Genomic DNA, 23,873 nt, shown 5'->3' on the forward strand with positions numbered 1-23,873 from the left:
GCTTGCTTTGGTTTTTATTCTCTTATTTTTTTTTCTTTTTCGGGAGGTTGCAAGGGCAGAGGGGTGCGTGCGAAGAGACAGGGAGATGAGTGGTACTGGGGTGTATGGTGTGAGATTCAGAAAGATCGACTAATATTAAAAAAAATTAATAAGTCATTTCCAGGCAGTTGTGGTAAATGACTGTAATCTTAGCAATCTGGAAACCGGAACAGGAAGATCAGGGGCTGAGAAATCAAACGACTACCCAAGACCCCTGGCGGGATATCAGGGAACAAGGAAGGAACGAGCCATGGGAAGATACTGGCAAAAATAAGAGGTTTCTGAACACAGTGACCCAAAACCAAACACACAATGAATCCGGGGTGCTGGTGGCACTCAGTCATGTCACATGACTTCATTGAAGGCTTGGTGACGAACACAGAGCATGCTCACTTTCCACTGTGGGTGCGGTCCTACCACGCGGCCCCGTCACTAGGAGTCGCCCAGATTCCAGCACTGCGTCTATGTACCGGGGGCCATTGCTGCGCATGCGAATTCCCTGCTTTTACAGAGACACGGTGATGTAAGCGCAGACAGCAACCGTGTTTAGCACTTCCCCGCCACCATTCCTCAGTCTGCAAGTATTACATCGGTGCATCTTTGGCTGGGATTCTGTTAGATCTGATTTTTTAAATGTTATTTGAGTTGCTGACTTGTGTTTTCTTATTTTGAGATTAGAAATTAGGGCTTAGGACCAAGTGGCTGACAGCTTCTGAAATGGCCCTTAGCATGCTTCAGCCATTTTGTGCTGTGTGTTTGTGAAGAGGAATCAACTTAAGATGTTCTTCACTGATTCATTATAGAATCAAATATTCACCCACGATTTCATTTTTACATGAAATGAACAGCCCATCTCATCAGTGCGGATTCGCTTCCAGCTTTAATATCTATAAAGATTTCAGTTTCATGCCCACTGGATATTTCTGTATACCTGGAGTTGTATAAAGATTTCCTGGGTAAACAAGGTCACATGTAGAAAAAGTTTCCGAAGCTTTGCTATAGACTGAGGAGGCCTGTGTCAGCGGATGTAAGAAATCAAGGTTTTTTTGTTCTTCCATTTCAAAGGCCATTTCTCTAAAAATGAATGACTCTATTAAAAGTATTTAAGTTGTTAACTCATCGGAAAACAGGAAGAGGACAGGGCTCGGATGCCTCCAAAAACTACAAACAGACAATTAAATTGGAGTTCCAGATGGACATATGAAAATGATATAGACCTTGCATTTCCTCCCGAGACCATTCCTGTAGGCAGAAGAGCAACCTCAGTGTGGATGCTGAAAACAACACAGAAACGCACCTGGCCCACGTAACTGCAGGGGTGGCAACGGGGCAACACTGCTGTTTGCTGAAGTTGACATTTCACTGGATCTTTCCATCCGTCCAGCCACAGCAGTGAGCTCCACTCCTTGTGACCCTTGGCTTAGCAAGGATGAGCACCACCTGGGCCAGGTGAAATGGGTGACAAATGAGAGAGGTCCTCACGTGTGGACTGTGCCACACAAGGGGAAAGCCATGGCACTTGTCAAACGACAAATCAGCTTATATTCTGGCGTTTCTAATGTTCCTTTCTTGCCGAAGGCACATTTATGTGCCAGCAGAGATGCGAGTAGGTCCATATATTAAGAACTACTGTCTCCTAGTCAAGTGCGGTGGGCAGACCGTTAACGCCAGCACTCGGGAGGCAGAGGCGAGCAGGTCTCTGTAGTTCAAGGTCAGGCTCATCTACACAGTAAGTTCCAGGACAATTCAGGCTATATAGTGAGACCTTGTCTCAAACCAGCCCCCCCCAAACACACACACACTACTTCTTAAGACTGAAACCCAGCATGGCAAACTCCAATCTGGTAGTTCTACGTCTGCTGTCCAGGCTGAGATGCTCCACCCCTCCTAACGTTGCGACCATAACAGGCTTATTTTTCTCGGGGCGGCTCCATGCCTGTACGCACGCAGCTCTCATTTGAAAGTGTCCCATGACGCTGGCACCTGTAACATCTTGTGGTCTACCTTCATAGCGTCATGCATTGACCTCTCTGGGACTTCCCGCAGGGACCCCAGCCACTAGCCTGGCCTCAGCAGCTCCCCTTAGCCTTGAAGGAAGATTCTACTGACCCTTTACTATTCTGTGCTCTGGGGAGAAGAAAACGCATAGCTGGATGGAGTCTCGGCCTGAGGGCACCACTCCCTTTATTCCATTTTGGATCCGGGCTCTCAGCCTCAACTCCAACACTTTGCTGCTGCTGCTTTTCAAACGGTAACATTCTGTGTTTCTCTTTGCCTCACTTGCACCTCTGCATTGTGGAACCACGTAAGGATGGCCACTAATAATGACGTCAGAGACAATACTAGGCTGTCTGGAAATCTCCACCAACTAAAATCGGTTCATTGCCTTATAATTTAGCCTCAGCCAGATTCTGGGGACAAGGGCAAAAGGCAGTCACATTCTTTGCCAAAACATCACTAGAATGGTCTCTAGGCTGCTTGCTAACAGTTTCCCTCTGAAACCCTTTGAGTCAGTTCCCTTCAACCCACATTGCTCCAAGCCCCTAGTCCATGGCCCATCGATCCCCACTTGGTGTCTAACCATTTTCCTACTCCAAAATCCCAAAGACTTCCACATTCCTCCAAAGAACTAACCGGTTCAGGCCTGTCAGAGCAGTAGCTCATTCCTTGGTAACAGCTTCTGGTTTAGATCTGATAATAGATACCTTCAGCAAAGATGTGGGATGCAAAAATCAGCATGTGAGAGTCATAGACACTAAAAGAAACATTCTGAGGAAAAAAAAAAATCTAAGGGGAAAAAAATCCCACTCACAATAGCTTCAAAAACAGCACAACAACAAAAACCAACCAATTAAACAAACAAAGGACAACAACAAACAAAACCACCACCAACATCATCAACAACAAAGCACAGGAATAAACCTAACCAAAGGAGCAAAAGAATCTGTAATGGAAACATTAAGATGCTGGAAAAGGAGGTTAAAGAGACATTGGACAGTGGGAAGACCTCCTAGATTGGTAGAATGAACATCAAGTAAATGTACATGTTACCAAAAGAAATGTATAAATTCTAAGCCATCCCTACTAACATTCTAGTGATAAGGACAAAACTATTGAAATTAACGTGGGAAAACCAAGTACCCCAAACAGCCAAGGCAACCCCAAACAGACACTGCCGCGCTGGGAGTAGATCTCAACTGTTTTTTAATCCCAGCAGTCAGGAGGCAGAGGAGGTGGATCTCTGTGAGTTTAAGGCCAGAGGGAGTCCAGGATAGCCAGAGCTACAAAAGAAAAACCCTGTCTCGAAAACAAAACAAAATTAACCCCGAAAAGCACAGCGATGGAATAATCCTGGAAAGGCAGCGCAGGAGCGCACGACACGGCACTGGCAGAGACAGACGCAGAGCTGCAGAAGAGAAAAGATGCAGAAGTGACCTACGGACTGTTTCTGACAAACCTGTCAAATACGCGCACTGGAAAAATGGCAGCCTCTTCAACAAATAGTCCTGGTGAAAGTAGGAATCCAAAAATAAAATTAGATCCATCTCTCTCTCCTTACCAGTAAAAAAAAACAAACAAATCCAAAAACAACGATTCAAAATGGATCAAAGACCTTAATATAATACCCAAGGCACTAAAGATTACTAAAATATAGACACACAGGCACATATCCCCCTCCCCCTCCCCCGAGGCAAGAACTTTGTGAACCCAACTTCAGCAGCACATCAAATGAGAGTTTATGAAATTGAAATTTTCTATATAGCAAAGGAAGCTATCGGCATGGCAGAGGACTGCCTACAGAACAGAAATAACCGTTGGCCTGTTTCATTGCAAAGGAACACTAGTATCTAAAAAAACCTTCCAAAACTAAACGTAGCAAAGCTGCCAAGTCTTCAGGGCAGTGATAGGTTAGAGAGATGGACAGATAGTTCTCAGAAGACAAACACAATGGCTACGGAAAAGCTTTCAGAATCTCAGCTGAGGGAGATGTAAGTGAAAACACCCTTGTCTTTCCCCCCTTTCCACAGGCCTGAGTCAGAGGACGTCATCAACAGAGAAAATGAGACTGGAAAGATGGCTCAGTGGTTAGAGTGTGCCAAAGGTCTAGGTTCAGCTCCCAGCACTAACACGGACACATCGAAACCACCTGCGATGCTGATGTGTTTAAACTCAAACGGCTGACCCCTCTACTCATCACACGATTTCGGAAAACAAAGTGAAACTGGGAAAGAATCTTGAGAAAATGTGAGGAGAAAGGACAGCTGGTGGGAACGTAAGAAGCTGGTGTAGCTGTTACAGAAGCCAGTGTTGAGGGATCTCAGAGAGGAGAATGTGCAACTACCTCCAAAGTTCTACCGCAGACACGCGCTCACATCTGTGCCTGTTGCTGCACTGTTCAGTGTGCAGACCACCAGAGCAGCCTACTGCCCACTGAGAGGCCTACAGAGAATAAAAAACACACGACGAAATGTCATTCAGTCGTGAAGAAAAATAAAATTCTGAATTTGCTGGAAAATGGATGGAACTAAAAAAAAAAATTATTATATTAAGCAAAATACTCCAGTCTCAAGAAAAGTTCCAAGTCACAAGTCCCAAGTTTTCTGTCATGTGCAGATTCCAGGAGGTAGTTTTCGTCTGTGTTTGGGTGGGTACAGGTCCTGAGACTACAAAATGGACCACAGAAGGTGAAAGCGAGCTTAAAGGAATGAGGAGAGCAGAGAGGGTAATAGAACTGAAGTAGAGTTGGGGCTACTTTGAGGAGAAAGGAGACAAGCAAGGAGGGGCAGGAGCGTGGGGGACCGGTGACATGAGTCAACAAAAACAAGATGTTTACAGAAAACGCATAACAAAACCCAGTGGGCAAAGAAAGAGAGAAAAGGGGGAGGCAGGAAGTTGGGGGAGGGAAAGAGGGAGGAAGAAAAACAGCAATACACCCTCCCCCCATTTTAATTACAGGATGCTTCTGGGCCTACCAACTGCTGATCTCTTCAGCAGGATGCCTGAACTCTTTGCTACTCACTGTTCACTGTGCAGAGACCTTGACAGACCTAGTCTTGGTTCACCTCCCTGAGTGGCTTCCCCATTCAGCCTGCCATAGAAGGCACAAATGACCCCTGGAACCATGCACGAGAGGTCTCACATGCACCAGGTTGCATGTGACACAGGTTCCCAGTATCTTACTGAGGCCGTGAAAAAAGGCCCTGCTCTGCAAAGAGACAGAAAGGGATCTATGCATTTAACTAGTTTAGTCTAAGCCAGGAAGACAGTAAAACTCTTACAAAAATGTTATTTTTGATAGGCAAGGGTTGTCGAGCTATTCGGTGACAATTTTTTTGTATTAAGTAAAAACAGAGCATTACATATCAAGGCATTTTTTACTTGATAATGAAAAAAGAAAACCACACAGACTAGTTTTGTGTGACTTTTGCCAAGTTATGAAAACTTTTACAGCTGTGATTCTTCAACTATTAAAATATGCATCTTGTATGTGTGTGTGTGTGTGTGTGTGTGTGTGTGTGTGTGTGTAATAACACAAGCAAACTAGCAGCATTATGTCTGAGTGTCTGATTGCTAGGAAGAATGTTACAGAAGGGGATACTCAGTCGCAGCCGGCCTGGCTTAGGGTAACTATTGCAAGGATGAAACAATGGCGACCTGGGGAGGAAAGGGTTTCTCCAGCTTACTCTCCATCACTGTTTATTATGGAAGAAATCAGGATGGGAGTTCAAGCAAGGCAGAAACTCCGAGGCAGGGGGCTGATGCAATGCAGAGGCCATGGAGGGATGGTGCTCACGGGCTTTCTCTCCATACCCTTGCTCAGGCTGGTTTCTTATTGAACCCAGGACCACCTACCCAGGGATGGCCCCACTCAAGGTTGACTGGGCTCTCCCTCATCGATAATTAAGAAAATGCTCCACAGACTTTTGAATAGCCAGATCTTACAGAGTCATCTTCTCAACTGGGGTTCTCTCCTTTCAGATTACCACAGCCTATGTCAAAGTGACATAAAACCACCCCGTAACCTCTCCTCTTTCTGACTGTAGTTGCTGGGCATCAAAGTATGGTCTTGTGTATGAGCCACATGGTCATGGAGTCTACCACAGTTTCTCTTTTTCCTCTCTCTCTCTCTCTCTCTCTCTCTCTCTCTCTCTCTCTCTCTCTCTCCTTTTTTCTCTTGTTAGTAACTTTACTACAATCATTTTTAAACTGGCAAAGTAAAATTGTATGCATTTATTAAATAATAAATATCTTGAATATATACATGTACACAAACACACACACATACACACACACACACACACACACACACACACACACACACACACACACACACAGCAATGTAGTTACCTAACCTACCTCTGGGCTTGTATTGTAAAGAAAGCAAATGGTAGTACTTTTACTTTGTTTTTAAGTTCAAATCAATTCCTTATAATGAAAGAATAACCACTCCCCCATTTTCTATTTCTTTCTTCCTTTTTCTTTTATTTGTTTCTTTTGGTGGCAAGGTAATCCTTTATACTGATTTGTTTAGACTTGAATCTTTTATTTCAATAGTATTTTTTCCACTTTTGTGAAAAGAAAAATGACCCCCACTAGAATGTTACCCGTGTCCAGTGACTCCAATTCTCACCAAGTGCACGTTTCCAAAACTGTACTGGGCAGACTAGGGTGTGTGCCTCATGCACACCGGACACCCCAAACCTGACACCGGACACCCCAAACCTGACCTTGTTCACACGTTTTGACTGCAGGCATTGCTAGAGGTGGGCTGACGGCTCACCGAGCTCCTGTCTCTCTTTCCCATGCAGGTGACTCCTTGTCCTGACGTCCTCGCGCCTAACTGTAACTTCCAGCCAAGGGGATGACGACGGCGATAGACACTATCTGAGTCTAAGCCTATCGCCGTCTAGCCCTGCCGCACACACTCACTTGGCAAGCAAAACTGTGTACCGTGTAAGATGACAGGGCCACAAGACAGAGTGGCTCTGCATGCAATCACTGCTTGGAGGACAGCCATCTGCAATCAGTTTCTTGCTGAAAGCTCACACAAGCCAGAACTGCTACTCATGGTTCTGAACCATTCTTCACCTCGGTGGGTTTGCAGAATGTCATAAGATTATATATAAAAATAATCACTGGGCCAAACCAGATCCCTGCCCATAAAATAAGCTCTGAGATGTTTCACTGTAGACTAACTAGTCTTTAATTATTTATTTATAGGTTTGCTTGTGTTCGCTTTACATTTATGGATGTTTTGCTTGTACATTGGCATGAGCACCAGGTAAATGCCTGGTGCCCTTGAACATCAGAAGAGGGTGTTGGATACCTTGGAAGTGGAGTTAGATTGCTGTGAGCCACCATGTGGGTGCTGGCAACCGAACTGGGATCCTCTGCAAGAATAGGTACCTGAGACATCTCTTCAACCCCTGTAGACTAGGTTTTAGTCCACTTAACCCACACAATATACCAAAAGCTTAGGAAAACAGAAAAATCCCGCTTAAAAATATGGAAATATCATTTCAGTTGGCGTCACTACGACTCAAAGAAAGCTGCCATAGCTTAACTTCAGGTAAATGGGGAACCTGCCCCACCCCACGGAGCAGCATGTTTCACGAGAGCGCAGTGTGAGTTAGAGGGTTATTTAGGGACATTTCTGGGCGTTTCTTTTACAATCAAATTGGAGAAGTCGATGTCGTTAGATATACTTATTTATATGCAATAACAAATAAGGGTCATTTCTTTAAGACGCTGGTTTATTTACTATGTATGGATGTCTGCCTCCGTGTATGTCTGTGCCCCACACATATGCGTGGTGCCTCAGGAGGCCAGAAGAGGGCAGTGGATCCCCTGGAATTGGAGTTACAGATAAACAGTTATGAGCCTCCATGTGTCCTCTGGAGGAGCAACCAGGGCTCTTAACTGCTGGGCTATCTCTCTAGCCCAGTATCATGTTTTTAACCAACTATATGACTTCTTAATGTCAGGGCGGGAGGCAGGAGGGGGTGGGTAAACACCCTCATAGAAGGGGGGGGATGAAATGGGGGTGTGGAAAGGAGTCAGGAAAGTGGGATGACATTTGAAAGGTAAGTAAAATATACCCAATAAAAGAAATAAAGAAAAGAAAATACACTCCAAGCCTTTCCCTTTCCACCACTGCTCCTACCTTTACCTGAACCCCTGGGAGCTCATCTGGCTCCCACATCTGTTCAGTTTAGCCTTCTCTCTTCCACATCTGCTCACAAGTACCCTCACATGGCCCCTCAAATTATCTCTCTAAAATGCCACGCCATACCTGTAGCTCTTTTGCTCGAAATTTCCTCCACGTATTTCCATCAGACTTACGGTGAAACATGAACTGTGTTTCGCCTGCCACGCCCCACACAACAGCAACCATCCTGGTACCTGCCCCATTTCCTTCCTCCCCACCACATCTTCTCTCCTTTGTTTAAACCTCCCGTCCTCCACGGCCAGGTCACCCACTGCTCACCCAGTTATCCTCTTACTCCACTCATTTCATTTGTAAAATTAACAAAGCCGCATAATGTTATCCTTGCAGTCTAAAAGCCTGGGTTTGCATGGTGACGTAAGCCTTCAGCCAGCACCCTTTCCCCTTTAACACCTTGGTCAGAAACATCATGCCCTCAGAGAAAGATAGATGGATAGATGAAATGTGTCTGCAATACACGTCGTCAGCCTCGATGACCTAGCACGTGAGACAATCCGTGAAAACCTATGTTACCATATTTGGTGATGACCGTCACTACCCTGTCCCACTGAGCAGGGAAAGCCCAGTTGTACAATCTGAATGGCATGTCACCTGGGAACAGAGAACCGTCTGAAACCACTCAAATGGCCCTTTGCACACTGAGTTTTACTCTTAACAACGACAAAAATTCAAATTTGGTAATTCGGAGATGTGTGTCAAAATTTAATTAGCTGTAGTCTTTGGAGACATGAAGCTGTCCTGACTTTAAGTCATCCAACTTGTAAAGAAACTCTGAGAGAGAGGGAGAAGAAGGGAGGGAGGGAAGGAGAAAGACAGAGAGATTGTTGCACATTGGAACTTCCTTAGAAGACAGTATTCCCACCAAACCAGGATGACACAGAAGTCCAGCATGCACTTCAGCTCTGTTTGTGACCCTCTGGGTCATTGTCACAGAGTAGTCTGTTTTCCAGGCCTGACTAAGTGGTAGAGACTGGTGTCTACATATCATTCCCCCACAGTCCCTGCTGCCTCTAATGAGAAACGCAGGCTTGGATCGGGCTCTGGAAATGTGAGTGTAGCCTCTGCACACTAAGTGTCCCTGAGCATGCCAGGGTGTGAGTGCACTTTTCCTTACTTCAGATGATGAAGCAAGGCCTCCCCGGCCCGGCCAGCTGCTGAACTCCCTTCTACAGCTGAACAGAGAAAACACTGAGACCCTGCACAGTGTCTGCTGAGGCGCTGCCAGAGACATCGGCCTGCACAGAACAAAGGTTCAAGGACCAGCTCAGTGAAGTTCTTGGGGTGGGCTCTTTGCTTAGACATCCTCCAGTGTGCTCTCTGGAAGGCCTCAGAGGACATTCCTGCCAGAAAGCCACACCAGGGAAAGTTTTGGCTTCTGTTGAGCACAGACTTGTTCTTTTCATTTGAGATACTATGAACATTTTAACAGATTATGTCTTATATTCTCTTTGTTTTGGAAAGCCCAGGAACAAATTTCAAACCCTCTGCAGTGACTGGCACTGGACTCATACGTCCCGGTTGTCTTTGACTTCCTTTTATTTCCCCTCAGATCTAATTTCTTTAATTACTTTTTCTAAGCTATTTCTTTTTCATTTTTATGTTCATTGATGTTTTACCTACATGTATGTATGTGTGAGGTTTCAGAGCCCCTGGAACTGGAGTTACAAACAGTTGTAAGCTTTCATGTCGGTGCTGGGAATTGAACCTGGGTCCTCTGGAAGGGCAGCCAGTGCTCTTAACCACTGAGTCATCCCTTCAGCTCCCTTAAATTACTTCTCTCTGGTTTGGTGGGTGGGTGTCTGCTCCTGTGACCTTAGGTACGTGACTCAGCATTTCAAACTTTCCATATTCTTCCTTTTAAATTGAAGGCAGTACCTAAGCTGGGTCATGGCTACGAGAGGTTTGAAAACTCTGGTGCAGACCTGGGGCTGTAGCTCAGTGACTCTGGTGCAGACCTGGGGCTGTAGCTCAGTGACTCTGGTGCAGACCTGGGGCTGTAGCTCAGTGACTGTGGTGCAGACCTGGGGCTGTAGCTCAGTGACTGTGGTGCAGACCTGGGGCTGTAGCTCAGTGACTCTGGTGCAGACCTGGGGCTGTAGCTCAGTGGTTGAGCGCTTGCCCAGCACAAGACCCAGCTTCAGTCCCCAGTACCACCAGCAACTAAAATAGAAAACACGCAAACAGTAAAATGTTAGGGCTTGGCCATTTCTAAATTATTAGAATCTTCCATTACTATTAATACCTGCACAGGTTACACAAAAAGACAGTATATCTGCTCCTGTTATCAGATTGTGAGCACAATCATTAATGTGGGCATACTTTCCTCTAACAAACACAAACCACTCCCTAGTTACCAAGCACAAACAGTCCTGGTGACTTACTTAAGACTTACACAGTTCAGATGGAAATGTAGTTACTAGAATAATCTGGGGTTTAAATTTATGTATACTCGAATTAAAATACTACAATATTTAAATACTACAATCCATTCCTTACACACTTACTCTATATGCTCAAGGCAAGCACAATCAAACAATTATATGTGTACTTGATGTATCTGATGATATAACTTTCACACAATAAGGAAAAAAGAAAAAAGCAAATAAATGGTTTTCATGTATAGAATGACTTCTGCCATCTGTCAGGCACCCATTCTAAGCTATTTCTTTCACACCTTGGGCCTAAACTGATGTTTGTGTTGCTTTTCATCAACCTGATACCACCAGGTCCCGTAGTCTAGGAAACGGAGTCTTATTTTGTACAGTTCAAAATAAATTTATAGAATATTGGGTGTCTTAGGCCTAATTCAGCTTCCTTTACCAAAAAGTTTCTTCCCAGAATGGAGAAACCCTTTGACAGCCAAAGGAGCTTGTGTTGTAACAGGTATAACCTGGAGTCTCTACAATGTCTGTTCTTTTACCGATGTGCAGAGCCAGAGGGAAGGAGGTTTTCACATAACTATAGGAAACCGAGGTGGGAAAAGTTGAGGTGAAGACAGCTTGACTCAGCCCCCTGGCCCCTCAATTGTACTGTGGCCTCAGCCAGTCACTTCGCCCCTCCCACCTCAATGGTCTATGACTAAATGCCCCCTTGATTGATATAGTCCATGACTAAGAAAGTCTGGGCTTCAAGCCTCCTTCAGGTCGGTGTTGGCAAGAAGACTCCCTTCCTCAGACACTACTCGAAGCTTCACTGCTAGGATTTGCATCAGATGAGTCAGGCCTTTGCTGATCTGAAGAAAGCTCCCTCCAGGTTTTCTACAACACCTGTTTGCTCTGCACGTAGGCAAAAATCATGACACAAGCAAGCCAGCAGTGATTAAGAGAGGATAGTGCCTCGTCTGTGGACCAAGAGTTATTCTGTCTCATCCGTTATCCACTCCACCATCAGCGGTTGCCCCCAACTACCGGCACCCTTGGATGCACACCCTCATCCACCGGGATCCGCTGTGGAAAGGGAAAGATTGTCCTGGTAGGTGACATATTTCACCACCATCCTTTGAAAGTCTTACTGCCACCCCAGGACAAGTTTCCCCAGAGAGGACAACAGGAGACTGAAGAAGGAGATGGGAGCTATGTGACAATCCCCAGGTCAGCACAGTCTTTATCAACAGAGCACATGTTTGCTTGTACAGGAATTGAACCGTGATAAAGGTCTTGCATCAAGGTTTACTTTCTAATGTTCAGGTCGTTCTTGTACAAGGAGCTGTAACAATATGCATGGTCTTCAGCAAAGCTGCCAAAGGGAACTAAAGAGCCTCCCAGGTGACTGGATCAACAGCAGCTACTGTGAACCTCATACAAAGACTCGGTGAACTGGAGGAAAGGTCTTGTGCACTTTGCCCATACAAGTTAATACCCAACCAGACTTGAGAAACATAGGAAATCTCATGGCTGCTTTTATCCAACAAACAGTTGCTGTCATGATTACAAAACCGTGGAAGTCACATTTCCAGTCTGGAGGGTAAGATATGAATTAACCCAAAAATATGAACCCAAGATGTCTCTGGAGTTAACAAAAGCGTTTATGACTTAACTGGCCTCAGGCAGTTCAGAGAAGCATCAAAAATAGCAATGAACACTTCAGCTGCCTTCTACCATTGTGAATTCCTCAGTTGCTCACAGCAATAAGTTGCCTTCCTCATCCCGAAACACAGAGGAAGCCAAGGTCGAACACCGAGCCATCAAGACGAGGCTTAGCTATCTTTATGTAGTGACCTGACAGATAATAACTGGGCACTTACCATGTGTCGGGTGCTGTACAAGGTTCCTAGATCTATCGTGGGCCAGACCTGGTGAACTACCTCCTCTGGGCCTCATCTTCGTGAAGAAATTTCAATCCATATTTAAAAAGTTACCCACAGATAAAATTACATGGCTCTAGAGGCAGACTTCCAAGGTAAAATGTCAAAGCCATCACAATTTTGACAAGAAGCCAACATGAGGTCTTCTGTCCCCATCTGTAGAGGTCCAGGTGTCACAGTTGCTGTGGCTTCTACAGGACATTCAAAGGGGCAGCAACCCACAAATCCACTGCTGTACCTGCCATCATGGACCCGTGCTTCAACAGGAGGAAGACACCAACAAGGCCACCTAGCAGACTGACAGCTACTGCTGCCGTGAGGAAGCAGTGACCTGGCAGAACTCGGGCATGACCACACTGCGCAGGTCTCCGTGTTAAGGAAGCACACTGCCTCTGGGCTCAGTTACCTCCAACCCAGCACAGCTGAAATGACTCACTCTGGGCTAGTGGAGTGACAAAGATGGAAAACAAGTTAACAGGACTGGAGACGTGTCCTTGCATAGGAAGCGATAACTCTTCGCCGTAGGTTCCACGTGACGCTGAGTTAAACCCAAACTCTCTGCAGTGTGTCCTTTCTCCATCTTGTCAAACAAATTCCATCTTGCTCACTAGTGTTAGCTCTGTAATCTGCAGGGACTGCACACTTTACTGATTACAAGGTAGCCCTGTTCATGCATCCATTCTAGTGGAGACACTATATACATGTTCACTGCCTCAGAGCATGGCAGGAAACAAAGGCAGGTCTCCTGGGCACGGAGCTGGTACAGCAATGCTCATCCTGCTAACGACAGGCAGCTGAGGCGGGTGTGAGCACAGACAGGAGCATGTTTTCTCAATAGTCTTTTCGATGTCCAGATTCTGACGTATATTCAGATGGCCTGAACACGTAACTAATGATGCAGTAGTGTTTCCTTAGAGGAATTAGCAGTTACTTAGGCAGAAAGCATGTGAACTGTGTAAGTACATGTGAGCGTATGCACGTGTGCACACTTGTGTCCTCTTCGAATCTGTCCCTAAGCGATGCCAGCATATCTATAGATTTATTTTCTAAATTAGGCAGTGCTAATGGCCAGAGAGAGGCGGGCATGCAAGCGGACTACCTCCCCTCCTTTGCCACAAATACTGTCAATATTTGCACAAATTAACATTTAAAGCACCTGGAGACCAAAGCTCACCTACAACTACATGTCTGTCATTTTAAATTCCTCAACATCAAGTAGTACACTGTATTCCTCCTTCGACAGGACATGGGTCATGAGTCACAAGTGCCAAACACTTAAAATGAGGTTCTGAATAAGTAAGGACATGAGCAAAGGGAGGAGATGGGGGGAGGGGTTAATATGGTGGTTTCCAGCCACTCGTGGTGGAAAGAAGACACAGGAACGCCTGCATCTGTTGTAACCTTCTTCACCTATAAGAAGAAACATCTTACTGAAGCAAGGCAACTGCGTGGTGCCTGAACTGAGCTCAACAAGTGGGAGGTACACTAAGCAGAATGAACCGGAGTGCTCGGGAAGGGATGCTTTCAATTAGAGATCAACACGCTTATACAATCATTTACGGCAAAAAGCATATAATTAAGGAAGACAAGGCACAGCAGAAGCTCCAAATGGCAGGCAGCTCTACCAGGAACCGCTCAGCCTGGAAGGCTTGGTAGAAAGTGTATTACCTGAATAGGAAGGTGAGGTCCTCAGAGGTGCAGTGTGTGACCACGGATGTTTGTAGGGACCTATGATTGTGTCTTCGTATAAAAAGCTACAAGAGCAGCTTCTACCTTGTTCATAGCAGCCGACCAGGAAATGAGACTTTGGAAAGTTCACATCTTCTGTTTAAGTAGCGATGTTTAACTTTATTGATTTTGTTTTACATATACAACACATTTCTTCTATAACTTACTTTCTCTTAAAGACTTTGGCTTTTTAAGTAAGAAAACAGTTGCTGACTATCGAAAACTTAATACAATAGGTGAATAAAAATTACTAATTTTTTCAATCCAGAGATAAGACTCAAAACTCTTGGGATACATATCTATCTCTATCTATGTATGTATCTATGTATCTATGTATCTATGTATGTTTGTATGTATTTATCTATTAATCAATCACCTATCAATCAGTCATCTATGTATCTATCTATGCATCTATGTATCTATCTATGTATCTATGTATGTATATATGTATCTATGTAACTATGTATCTATCTATGTATCTATGTATGTATATATGTATCTATGTAACTATGTATCTATCTACTTATCTATCTCAAGGTTCTTTTTTTTCCATGCAAACACCCACATTTAACAAAAATGCAAATGGACTTCATCCTACCTAGAAAACTTCTTTTTTAAGTCTTTTATTGAGACTAGGCTCATCTTCTTTGTAGAAAACAACAAACACAACAACACATACACACACAAAAGGAAAAGTAAAACAAAGAGAAATAAAGTTCTAAACACACAAGCCCAATTTCTCAGGATCGGAGAAAACTAAATTATGTCATTGCTAGTGACTTAGTCTTCAGTCATTTGGTTAATGACTAATTCAATTAGCATAGAAATTTGACTATAGAATCATGTACAAAAATATATATCCCAGACAGATATTACATCTTTGATATGATTTGAATGATTTTTCCTCCAGTTTTGGGAACTGAACTTGGGGCCTTGCATGTGCTTGGCATTCTACAACTAAGCCACATCCCCCAGCCCTGGGATGGGTCACCTGGGAACCTAAAGTAATGCTTTACTCACAAAGAAAAAAAAAATGCCTGGAGGCAAAGGAATCCAAGCAAGAAAACACCTCCCACTGAAGACATACAGGTATATAAGACCATGAGCAAGGAGCTAAAGCATCACTATCAGTCTTGAGTGTTGTAGATTCTTTTTCCTTTGGAAAAAAAACTAAGCACCAAGGCTGAGATGACTCCGAAGTATTTATGGCTGGTGGTCCTTGTGGCCCTATACATTGTACCCATCCAGTCTCTGAACTGCGTCTATCTGGATCACACCATCTTGGAAAGCATGAAACTTCTGGGCAGCATCATGACCGGCTTTCCCTTAAGATGTCTAAAAGATATCACGGATTTTAAGTTTCCTAAAGAGATTCTGCCACACACCCAGCGTATGAAAAAGGACATAAAGGCGGTCTCCTATCACATATCTGCTCTGGCACTAACTGTTTTCAGTCCTAAAGGCTCCGTCTCCACGGTGATGGAGGAACACTTGGAACTTATCAGATCGGGACTTTTCGAACAAGTGCGGCAAGCTCACGAGTGCTTCATGGAGGAGGAGAAAGAGACGTCACAGCATCCTCACTCAGAGGACTTTAAGACAGCCTACCTGGAACTGAGCAAGTATTTCCTCAGAATCAAAAAGTTCCTGATAAATAAGAAATACAGTTTCTGTGCCTGGAAGATTGTCGCAGTGGAAATAAGAAGATGTTTCATTATATTTTACAAGTTCAAAAAACTACTCAAAATGAATTCAGGTATATTTTCAGAATTACATTTTTCTCCATAGTTTCCCCCTTCGTCTTAAGCACAGCTGTGCTGTGTCTGATGGGGCACTGTCCTCTGACGGGTCCTTCAGGTAATGCTTGTTGTCTCTGAGGCTTGACCTTGGTACATTACCGAATCTATCTCTGTAAGAGACAATGCGGACCAAGTTACTCAGTGCCTGGGTGACCCTAGGAAGTTTCTGAGGCAGCACTGGAGACAGATCAAAGATCAAAAGGAGTAAGGTTTCCATCTTCTCTCTCGGCTAAGTTCCTCTGACCATTTTCTATCGGCTTTCCTCTACAGTCTAAGACAGTAGTTAGAAGACAGGAGAAGAGAAGGTTTCAACCTCTCTGGCTGCCAAGGTTGTTTATTCTATGAAATTTCACCACATCAACAGTCTATACTCAGTCTATAGAATTTTTTCTAAAGGAAAAAAGATGTTGAGATGGTTTCTCAGTTTGGTTTCTTTGAAGTTTAAAGAATGGTAAGCTGTTGCTTTAAAAGTCAAGGTCCATAGTGAAATTTGGACAGACAGACAGACAGACAGTAGAACCAGCTGGCCATTTAGCTCCCCCTTAACACCTGAGAGCCTGTGATTCTAATGTACACATGTATCATGCCTGCAATATTTTATGTGGTTTCTATATTTAAAGGTAGAGTAAAAGCTATGAATACAGCTCAGTGATAGTTGCATTTGTCTAACGTGCACAAGGCACTTGGACTGGATTGCCAGATCTGCAGTAGGGTTAGGGGAAGGCATAGGGAATGCTGGAGAAAACAGTGATAGTCTCTCATAGTGGGTGGCTTCCTATGTGTAAGCACCTAAAGTGAATGTCTAAAGTCACACAATGGTGGGTTTCTACATTCAAGTCTAATTTTCCCAGTTGGAAAGCTGTGTCCTGTCATTTCAGTAAATTAGGCACACTGACAACACCTGGTACCTTAGTCACTTTAATCTTTTTAAAGTCACTTTCTACCCAGGTTACCTACATTATTTTCTTAACTCTTCTGTTCCTATTCAGCCCCTAACTGACTGAATTTTCTTCTTTCCCCTCTATCATATGTCAGACTCATCCACCTTCAAGCAAGAACTTAGACAGAAGCTGTGACTGCTCAAATATCCACAAGCATGCTTTCTTCTAAGGCTATTACCAGTTTGCTGCTGAACCCTTCCGGTGCAAGACTTTGCAAGTTCAGGGCTCAACGCAGAACAGTTAAAGGAAGTCTCATGTTAAACAAAAAACAAAGTTCAGTGGAAAAGTTAGCAGAAATGTTAACTTATAATAAAACAAAAGTTGTGGGTTATGGCATTTATGTTACTAGCAAAAAAAGAAATCAGTCATTAAAGAGAGTGAATAAAGTTGATCTGATAAAAATAAAAAGCTCATTAATAAGGTTGTTTTCTATTGGGACGGTGGCAGCGGGGAGGGAAGCTGGACATGTGACTGCAGAGCTGCAGACACAGCATTTCCCATTCATTCCTCCGACACTGTAGCCTGACCTCTTTCTGCTCTGCTGAGATGACAGCAGGCTATGGTCGGCCATGAATTATAGCTGCTGCCCTGCCCTGTGTTTGCTGTGCAAGGGAAGAGAACTGGCCAAGTGCGGTGGGACTGTAGTTCAGGGGTGGAGCGCAGGTATGGCTGTTCGAGGCCCAGAAATTGATCCCCAAAACTTCAAAGGAGAGAACATGGAGAAGAGAAGGAAGAACTGGCCACAAACGCTAAACATTTTCTAATCAGAACAATTTGACAGAGGTCACAACCACACTTTGTTTATAGAGTGCATCTTTAAAAAAAAAAAATCAGAGACCAATCTCACCAAAAAGAACATATACAACATAGAAATGTTAATGGACAATATAAAAATGTTTATTCTCACTTTTGATTTCTAAAAAGTACTACGTAAGGCTATAATAAAACATTCCTCTCTTATTAATACCACAGAAACGGAGAAACAATGGTAACACTTAGAGTGAGTACAGTGTAGCTTCTCTTATGCATTGCCAAGGATACCCACTGCATGTGCTTGCTATGACAATAGCGCAGTCTTCTGTAGCATAGTAAAACATGTATCAACCCTCCTAGCCTACTACGTCTCTAGAAATAGTGTATTCCTAAGATTATATATATATGTATATATATATATATATATATATATATATATATATACATATCTATGGAGAGAGAGTTTTTTAACGTTTTAACCATGACTTTTCTATTTTTTTCCTATAATAATATTTCCTGATAAGTCTTTTAGTTCCAAAATTAATGAAATTGAACACCCTTATTTTCCTTTACAATGATTGCCTTTTCCTTCTCGGCTGGGCCAAGCCCTGACTTTAACTTTACCGATGCCTTCTGGTACTCCCTGAGCAAACAGAACCTAAGCAGTACTTCTTAAGCAGGTCGTTTGTTACTTTGCTGCTACTGTTAAATTTCAGAGAAATGCGAACTTGTGGGCCCTTATCATTACATTACAGTGTGTTGAGCACTTCAGAAAATGTGCTGGTTTTCTTTTCTGGACCCAACCGTCAAGATCTAGAAATCATGGGGAAAGTTTATATATCCTCTCTTGAGTTAACAGTCTCTCAAAGTACTTTTAAGTTTAAGGACAAACCAGACCTTTGCAGAACCCAGAACTTAAACACGCTGGGCCCCATTCAGAGCAAGGATGGAGCGTTGGAGAGGTACTTAGGTCACAGGTGACTCCATATAAGCCTGCCTTTCTCCCCTGAGTGGGAGAGGAAGGGTGTCAAAACTGAGAAGCGGGGGAGGGGGGAATGTTTCCGCATCTCATAGGGGGCCTAACGTTGGGAACTCCACCGGAAAAAAATGGCGAAGGCAACATCTAAACGGTTGGCAAAAGGCACAGGTGTATATGATCAAACCTCCTCTAGCGGACCCTCGGGAAAGAGTCCCGGTCCCTGCCGGCTTTGGGAAGTGACTTTGCCCTTGCCAAGATTGCTTAATAAGTAACCCACACGCGCTAACTGCTCTAGATGGAAGCACCTGACTTATGCCTGGGGAAACCCTACCTCCTACAGTCTAACAGGCTCCCCCTCTGGGAAACAGGGACTACCCCAAACACCTGTTCTCAGATGAAAACCAGAGCAGTGTACTGGCCGCATCTACCATTTGGACTTTGTGGTCATGGTCTGCTTTTCTGCAGCGCTGGGAGAAATCTGGGTCTTAAACTTGGAGCCTTAGGTGAAGCCAGAAGCCCACGAACATTTCACAGCTAGTAACAACACCACTATTTCCGGGCAATCTTTAACCTTCCCAGGTTAGCTTTAGTCTCCACTCTTCTGTGGTCAATGGCCTGCCCCTCAGCCCTTGAGAATTTTCAGCCCCTGAGCTTTCCGAGATGCCCTGTCCCAGGCCATCGTCCAGGTTGAGGACACTCCACGCGCGCTTAGCTCGCCACTGGAAGTCCTTTGGGCCCTCTCGCAGACCCCCTGGCGTTCGAGAACTTTGCCTCTCCCCTCTCGCCCGACACTCGGCTCAGATTCGCAGCGGATAAGATCTGAGAAATGTGCCCTGGGCCACAAGCAGTCTAGGAGGCGGGCTTAAGAACAACTTTCCCTTCGCCCTCTAACCGCAAGTCCCGGGTGGAGCGGCCTAGCCGGGTCCCGATCGCCCTCCTTCCCCAGCGAGGATCCCGGACCCGAGCCCGCGCAAAGGCCAGCGTGGAAGGCCTGCGAGCGGCGAAAGGGACTTCCTTCCCCGCTAGAGCCCAGCCAGAGGCTAGAGGAGCAACAATAGTGGAACCGCAGAGAAACAAAAGGCCATTCACTGGCTACAAGAGAATGGCTCTGTCCCCCACGTCTCTGCGGGGCAGACATCCAGAGGGTCTGAAAGGGGCTGGAAGAGATCTGAGTGGTCTAGAGCCTCGGCCACACTCCAGGAGGCGCCCCATCCTGGGGGTCCAGTGGTGGGGAGGAGAAATCAAGAGAGAGTTTTAGTTTTCACCTTCTCTGGTGCAGGAAAGGGAGGGGCTATGATTCCAGATGTTTGACAGTTGTTGGCCCAAAAGTTGAACACATTTATTTATTCTTAATACCCTCCCTTCATTAGGCATCGGTAGTCGCGTGGGCGGGGGGGGGGGACCGAGACTGTGCACTGTGGCCCTCCACACAGCTTCACATTGAGACTGCTCTGGGATCCAGGAGCCCAGGAGCGTCCCCCTGCTCAGATGCACTTTTGTAAAAGTTTCTCTTCCCGCCGCTTCAGGCCGACGCGCACCCCACCCGCATCTGAGATTCAGAATGGGTTCCGGGTGAGATCTGCACCCTGAACGGGGAGGGACGGGTGTATTTCAGACCAAAGCCACAGACCCTGGGAGGGAGCCGGACTCACGTTCCAGCCCGGGAAGTGCGTACCCGGAGGCAGAGGGAAGCCAAGGAGCCCGCTCCGGCTAAATCAGACTCCAACCCCGGAAGCTCGCGGACGAGGGGAGAGGACTGGGGTCCGCACGACTGATCCGCCCTAGGTGTGCCCCGCATCCTGGCCATCCTCCGCACAATCCGGAGCGGGAAGCTGCGAATGCACCTCCTCCCAACTCTTTGAAGGATCTCTTACCGTGGGGTTTTAAACCTTCTGCCTAGGGCCCTGCTGGCTTCCTTCACGCCCGCAGCAGCTTCTGGAGTGGGAGAGAAAGAGTGAGCTCCTCCAGCCCGAGCAGCGATGTTTACAGATCCACGCGAGGGGCTCTCTGGCCAGCACGCGTGACTCCAGATGCAGAGGCCACGGCACTGCTGCGGCCCCCACATGCACCCAGCGCGCCGCACAGCTCGCCCGGGCGCCACTGCAGCTCATGGGCTCAGAGCGGAGTCCCCTGGCGGCCTTCGCTGGAAAGGCAGCTATGCCGGGGCCAGAGGAGTCGGGTTGCCTTCAGGATCCTCTGATCTCCACAAGAGTCTGAGACAATGAGCCTTCCAAGTCTCTCAACTTTGATCCGCTGCCCGGTGTAGCTAGAAAGATGTTAGACTCGAAATGATGTTGTCCTGGTTGATCTTTGTCAACGTGACACAACCTTGGTATATCTAGGAAGAGGGGATTTTGATTGAAAAATAATACCCTCATAAGATAGCCTATTAATAAGTCTGTTCGGCGTTTCCTTGATTAATGATTGGGAGGGTCGACCCAGGCCACTGTGGGTGGAGCCAGTGTTGGTCAGGTAGTCCTGGTGTGTGTAAGAAAGCGCCTCGCGTGGGTTCGCAAGCATCGCTGTAAAAGCTTGCTTTTTTGCTGCCTGTGTGAAGGAAGCCAGCATAGCCCTAGGCAGAAGGTTAAAAGCCATGAGGAGCAAGCCAATGAGCAGCGGCCTTCCATGGCTTCTGCTTCCGTTCCTGATTCCAGGTAACTGCCTGGAGTTCCTGTTCTGACTTCCTTTCACGGTGGACTGTGCATAAGCCACAGAAACCCTTCCCTCCTCAAGTTCCTTTTGGTCGTGCTGTTTTATCACGGCAATAGACACCCTGCTAACGTTCACAAAAGCTTTTTCCAAGGCACCCAGAAAGGGACAAAGGACCTAACCTCTTCCAAAACTTTCTGCCAGTTGTAAAATGCCGTGGGAAAGTAGCATTAAATCATGATAAAAATATTTGGAAGTCCTAAGTACCTTGCCGGGCGATGACATGATACAATTATGAGATGTAGTCTTAGTTCTTGCTCGAAGTCTTCAAACACGAACTGAAAGAAAAGGTGACGAGGATTTGCCTAGCATCTTAAAGCATACTGACTTGGCTAGCACCTTGATGCAAATGACTTGGTTAGCTATCACATTCCATAATTTCTCCTACACCTTTGAAAGAATGGAAATAGATTAGGTGGGATTTAGGACATGCTTCTGCCCCACTCCTACTAGCCTTTCTATCACAAGCGTCTCTATATATGGGATGCCCTTCTTGGCGCACACAAATGCTTGAAAAACTCCTGCCTGGGGCCTTAGTACGGCTGTGCCCTCTGTCTGGGACAGTCTTCTGAATCGTTCAGCCACATCCTCCGGCTCCTCCCTCAGAGATCGTCCCTTTCTGCACCATCTATCCCCCTCATGACACCCCGACTCAGACTCCCTGCTCCAGGTTTCTCTATGGAACGTGTCACCATTTTGTTCATTCCCCACATTAGTTTTCTATGGGGCTGGGGGAGCCAGGAACTTCAAGCTAAAAAAGCTAAAGACAAAATGAGTAAGCATTGCTGGAGAGAGGGTACAGAGGTAAGAGTGCTTACTGCTTTTCCAGAGGACCCAAAGTTGATACCACTAGCCACTGCCAGCAGTCTGCAATCACCCATAGCTCCAGTTTCAGGAGACCAAACATCCCTTGTGACCTCCACAGGCACCTGCGTGCACAGGGTGCACATAAACTCATACAGGCACATATACATGAACACTCATAACAATTTTCTTAAAGTTTAATCTTGTGTGATGTTACATGGTCCAGCAAGTTTTCTTTCTCCACGTGAAGGTCAGCTGTCTAGTAAACTCAATACCATCTGCAACTAAATTCTCCCTTACCATGCAATGTGATATATCCACAGGTTATAAACAAATGCCGTGTAATTGGCAGGCACTATTGTGTCTAAATGCTAGCTTACTTTATCTTAGTAGAAGAAATGTAAGTGGGGACTTTCGTATATCTTGTTCATCACTGTATATCCAGACTATTTGCTTAATGTGCGGGTCTTTAATATGGACAGAATTCTGTCTCCTCAGAATGCATATGTTAATGTCCTCACTCTCGTGTGGAGGTATGTAGAGATAAGGCTGAAGGAGTCCTGAGGACTGGTAAGGCTCCTAATATCAGATTAGAGGCAGAGAAAGGAAGACCAAAGGGAAGATTCCAATGCGGAAGAGGAAGTGGTGAAGAACAGGGAAGAGCAAGCAAGACAATGTTTTCTCCACTAAGCAAGGGCACAGCATTCTGGCAGCCATCTGCTAGCCTCTAAGAAGCCCCTCACTAGAAAACAAGCTTGCTGCCTTCGACATCCCAACCTCCAAAAGTGATGTGCTAGTATGTTGTTTCAGCCACCTGGTCTATGATATTTTGACATGGCAGCCCAAGCAGACTAACATAACACCCAATAAATACCCATTAAGTTAATCAGTGCAAAGACTACTTGACTGCAAACATTATAATATCTAATCCCTACCATTAGCCAAAAAGGCTGCAAATATTTTCTAAGTCCTTTACATAGAATATCTCATTCACTTTTCACAAAATACCTGTATGCTAAGTACCGGTTAGTTAGGATGGGTTTTAAAATGAAGGTAACTCGCTTGAAGCCAAGAGTTAGAAGACAGTATAGACAATCATGGCATTGTGAGAAGCTAATGTTGTAACCCTCACATCTCCCTGTTGCTCGTGGGGCAATGGGCAGCCCTAGATTGTGTCCTTATGGTGCTTAAAATCTAGTAAGAATGACAAAGAAAACACAAAGAAGAGTGTGGGAAGTGTTAGGGGAAAGTGACCATAGCTCTCTACAGAGCTTGGGGCACAGGAATTAAATGGAATTGAAGCAACTGTGCAGATCTTAGGGATGGGACAGTTGAGCTGAGCTTGGAAATGGTTGGCATAGTTAGAATAAAGTAGAGACAGAGAAAAACAGAAAAATTTGAACTGTGCTCTGAATCTAATTATGGAGTTCTGTAGTGATAATTTTAGCTATACTGTTTTGTGCTCCCAGCAGGTCTCACTTCCAGCTACCCACCCAGGGAATCTTTGGATTAATCTTCGAATGAAAGACACACACACTCTCTCTCTCTCTCTCTCTCTCTCTCTCTCTCTCTCTCTCTCTCTCTCTCACAC

General features: G+C 45.3%; 2 protein-coding genes across 2 annotated transcripts in view; one reads left to right on the plus strand and one right to left on the minus strand.

The window, feature by feature from the left end:
* The window catches only part of MOB3B (MOB kinase activator 3B), a 174,376-nt gene extending 153,588 nt beyond the window's left edge, over nucleotides 1-20,788 (minus strand). The window contains exon 1 of the mRNA XM_080938518.1: nucleotides 20,644-20,788. The gene's annotated coding sequence lies outside the window, so the exon portion shown is untranslated. The remainder of the gene's footprint in view (nucleotides 1-20,643) is intronic.
* On the plus strand, nucleotides 15,486-17,172 carry IFNK (interferon kappa; the record flags this gene model as incomplete). Its single annotated transcript, XM_080938646.1, has 2 exons — nucleotides 15,486-16,053; nucleotides 17,132-17,172. 2 exons carry the CDS (start codon nucleotides 15,486-15,488, stop codon nucleotides 17,170-17,172), a joined length of 609 nt encoding a protein of 202 aa, XP_080794772.1.
* Nucleotides 20,789-23,873: the final 3,085 nt, after the last annotated feature.

The sequence above is a fragment of the Micromys minutus genome (genome assembly GCF_963924665.1).
Source record: "Micromys minutus genome assembly, chromosome: 26".
Classification (NCBI taxonomy): Eukaryota; Metazoa; Chordata; class Mammalia; order Rodentia; family Muridae; genus Micromys; species Micromys minutus.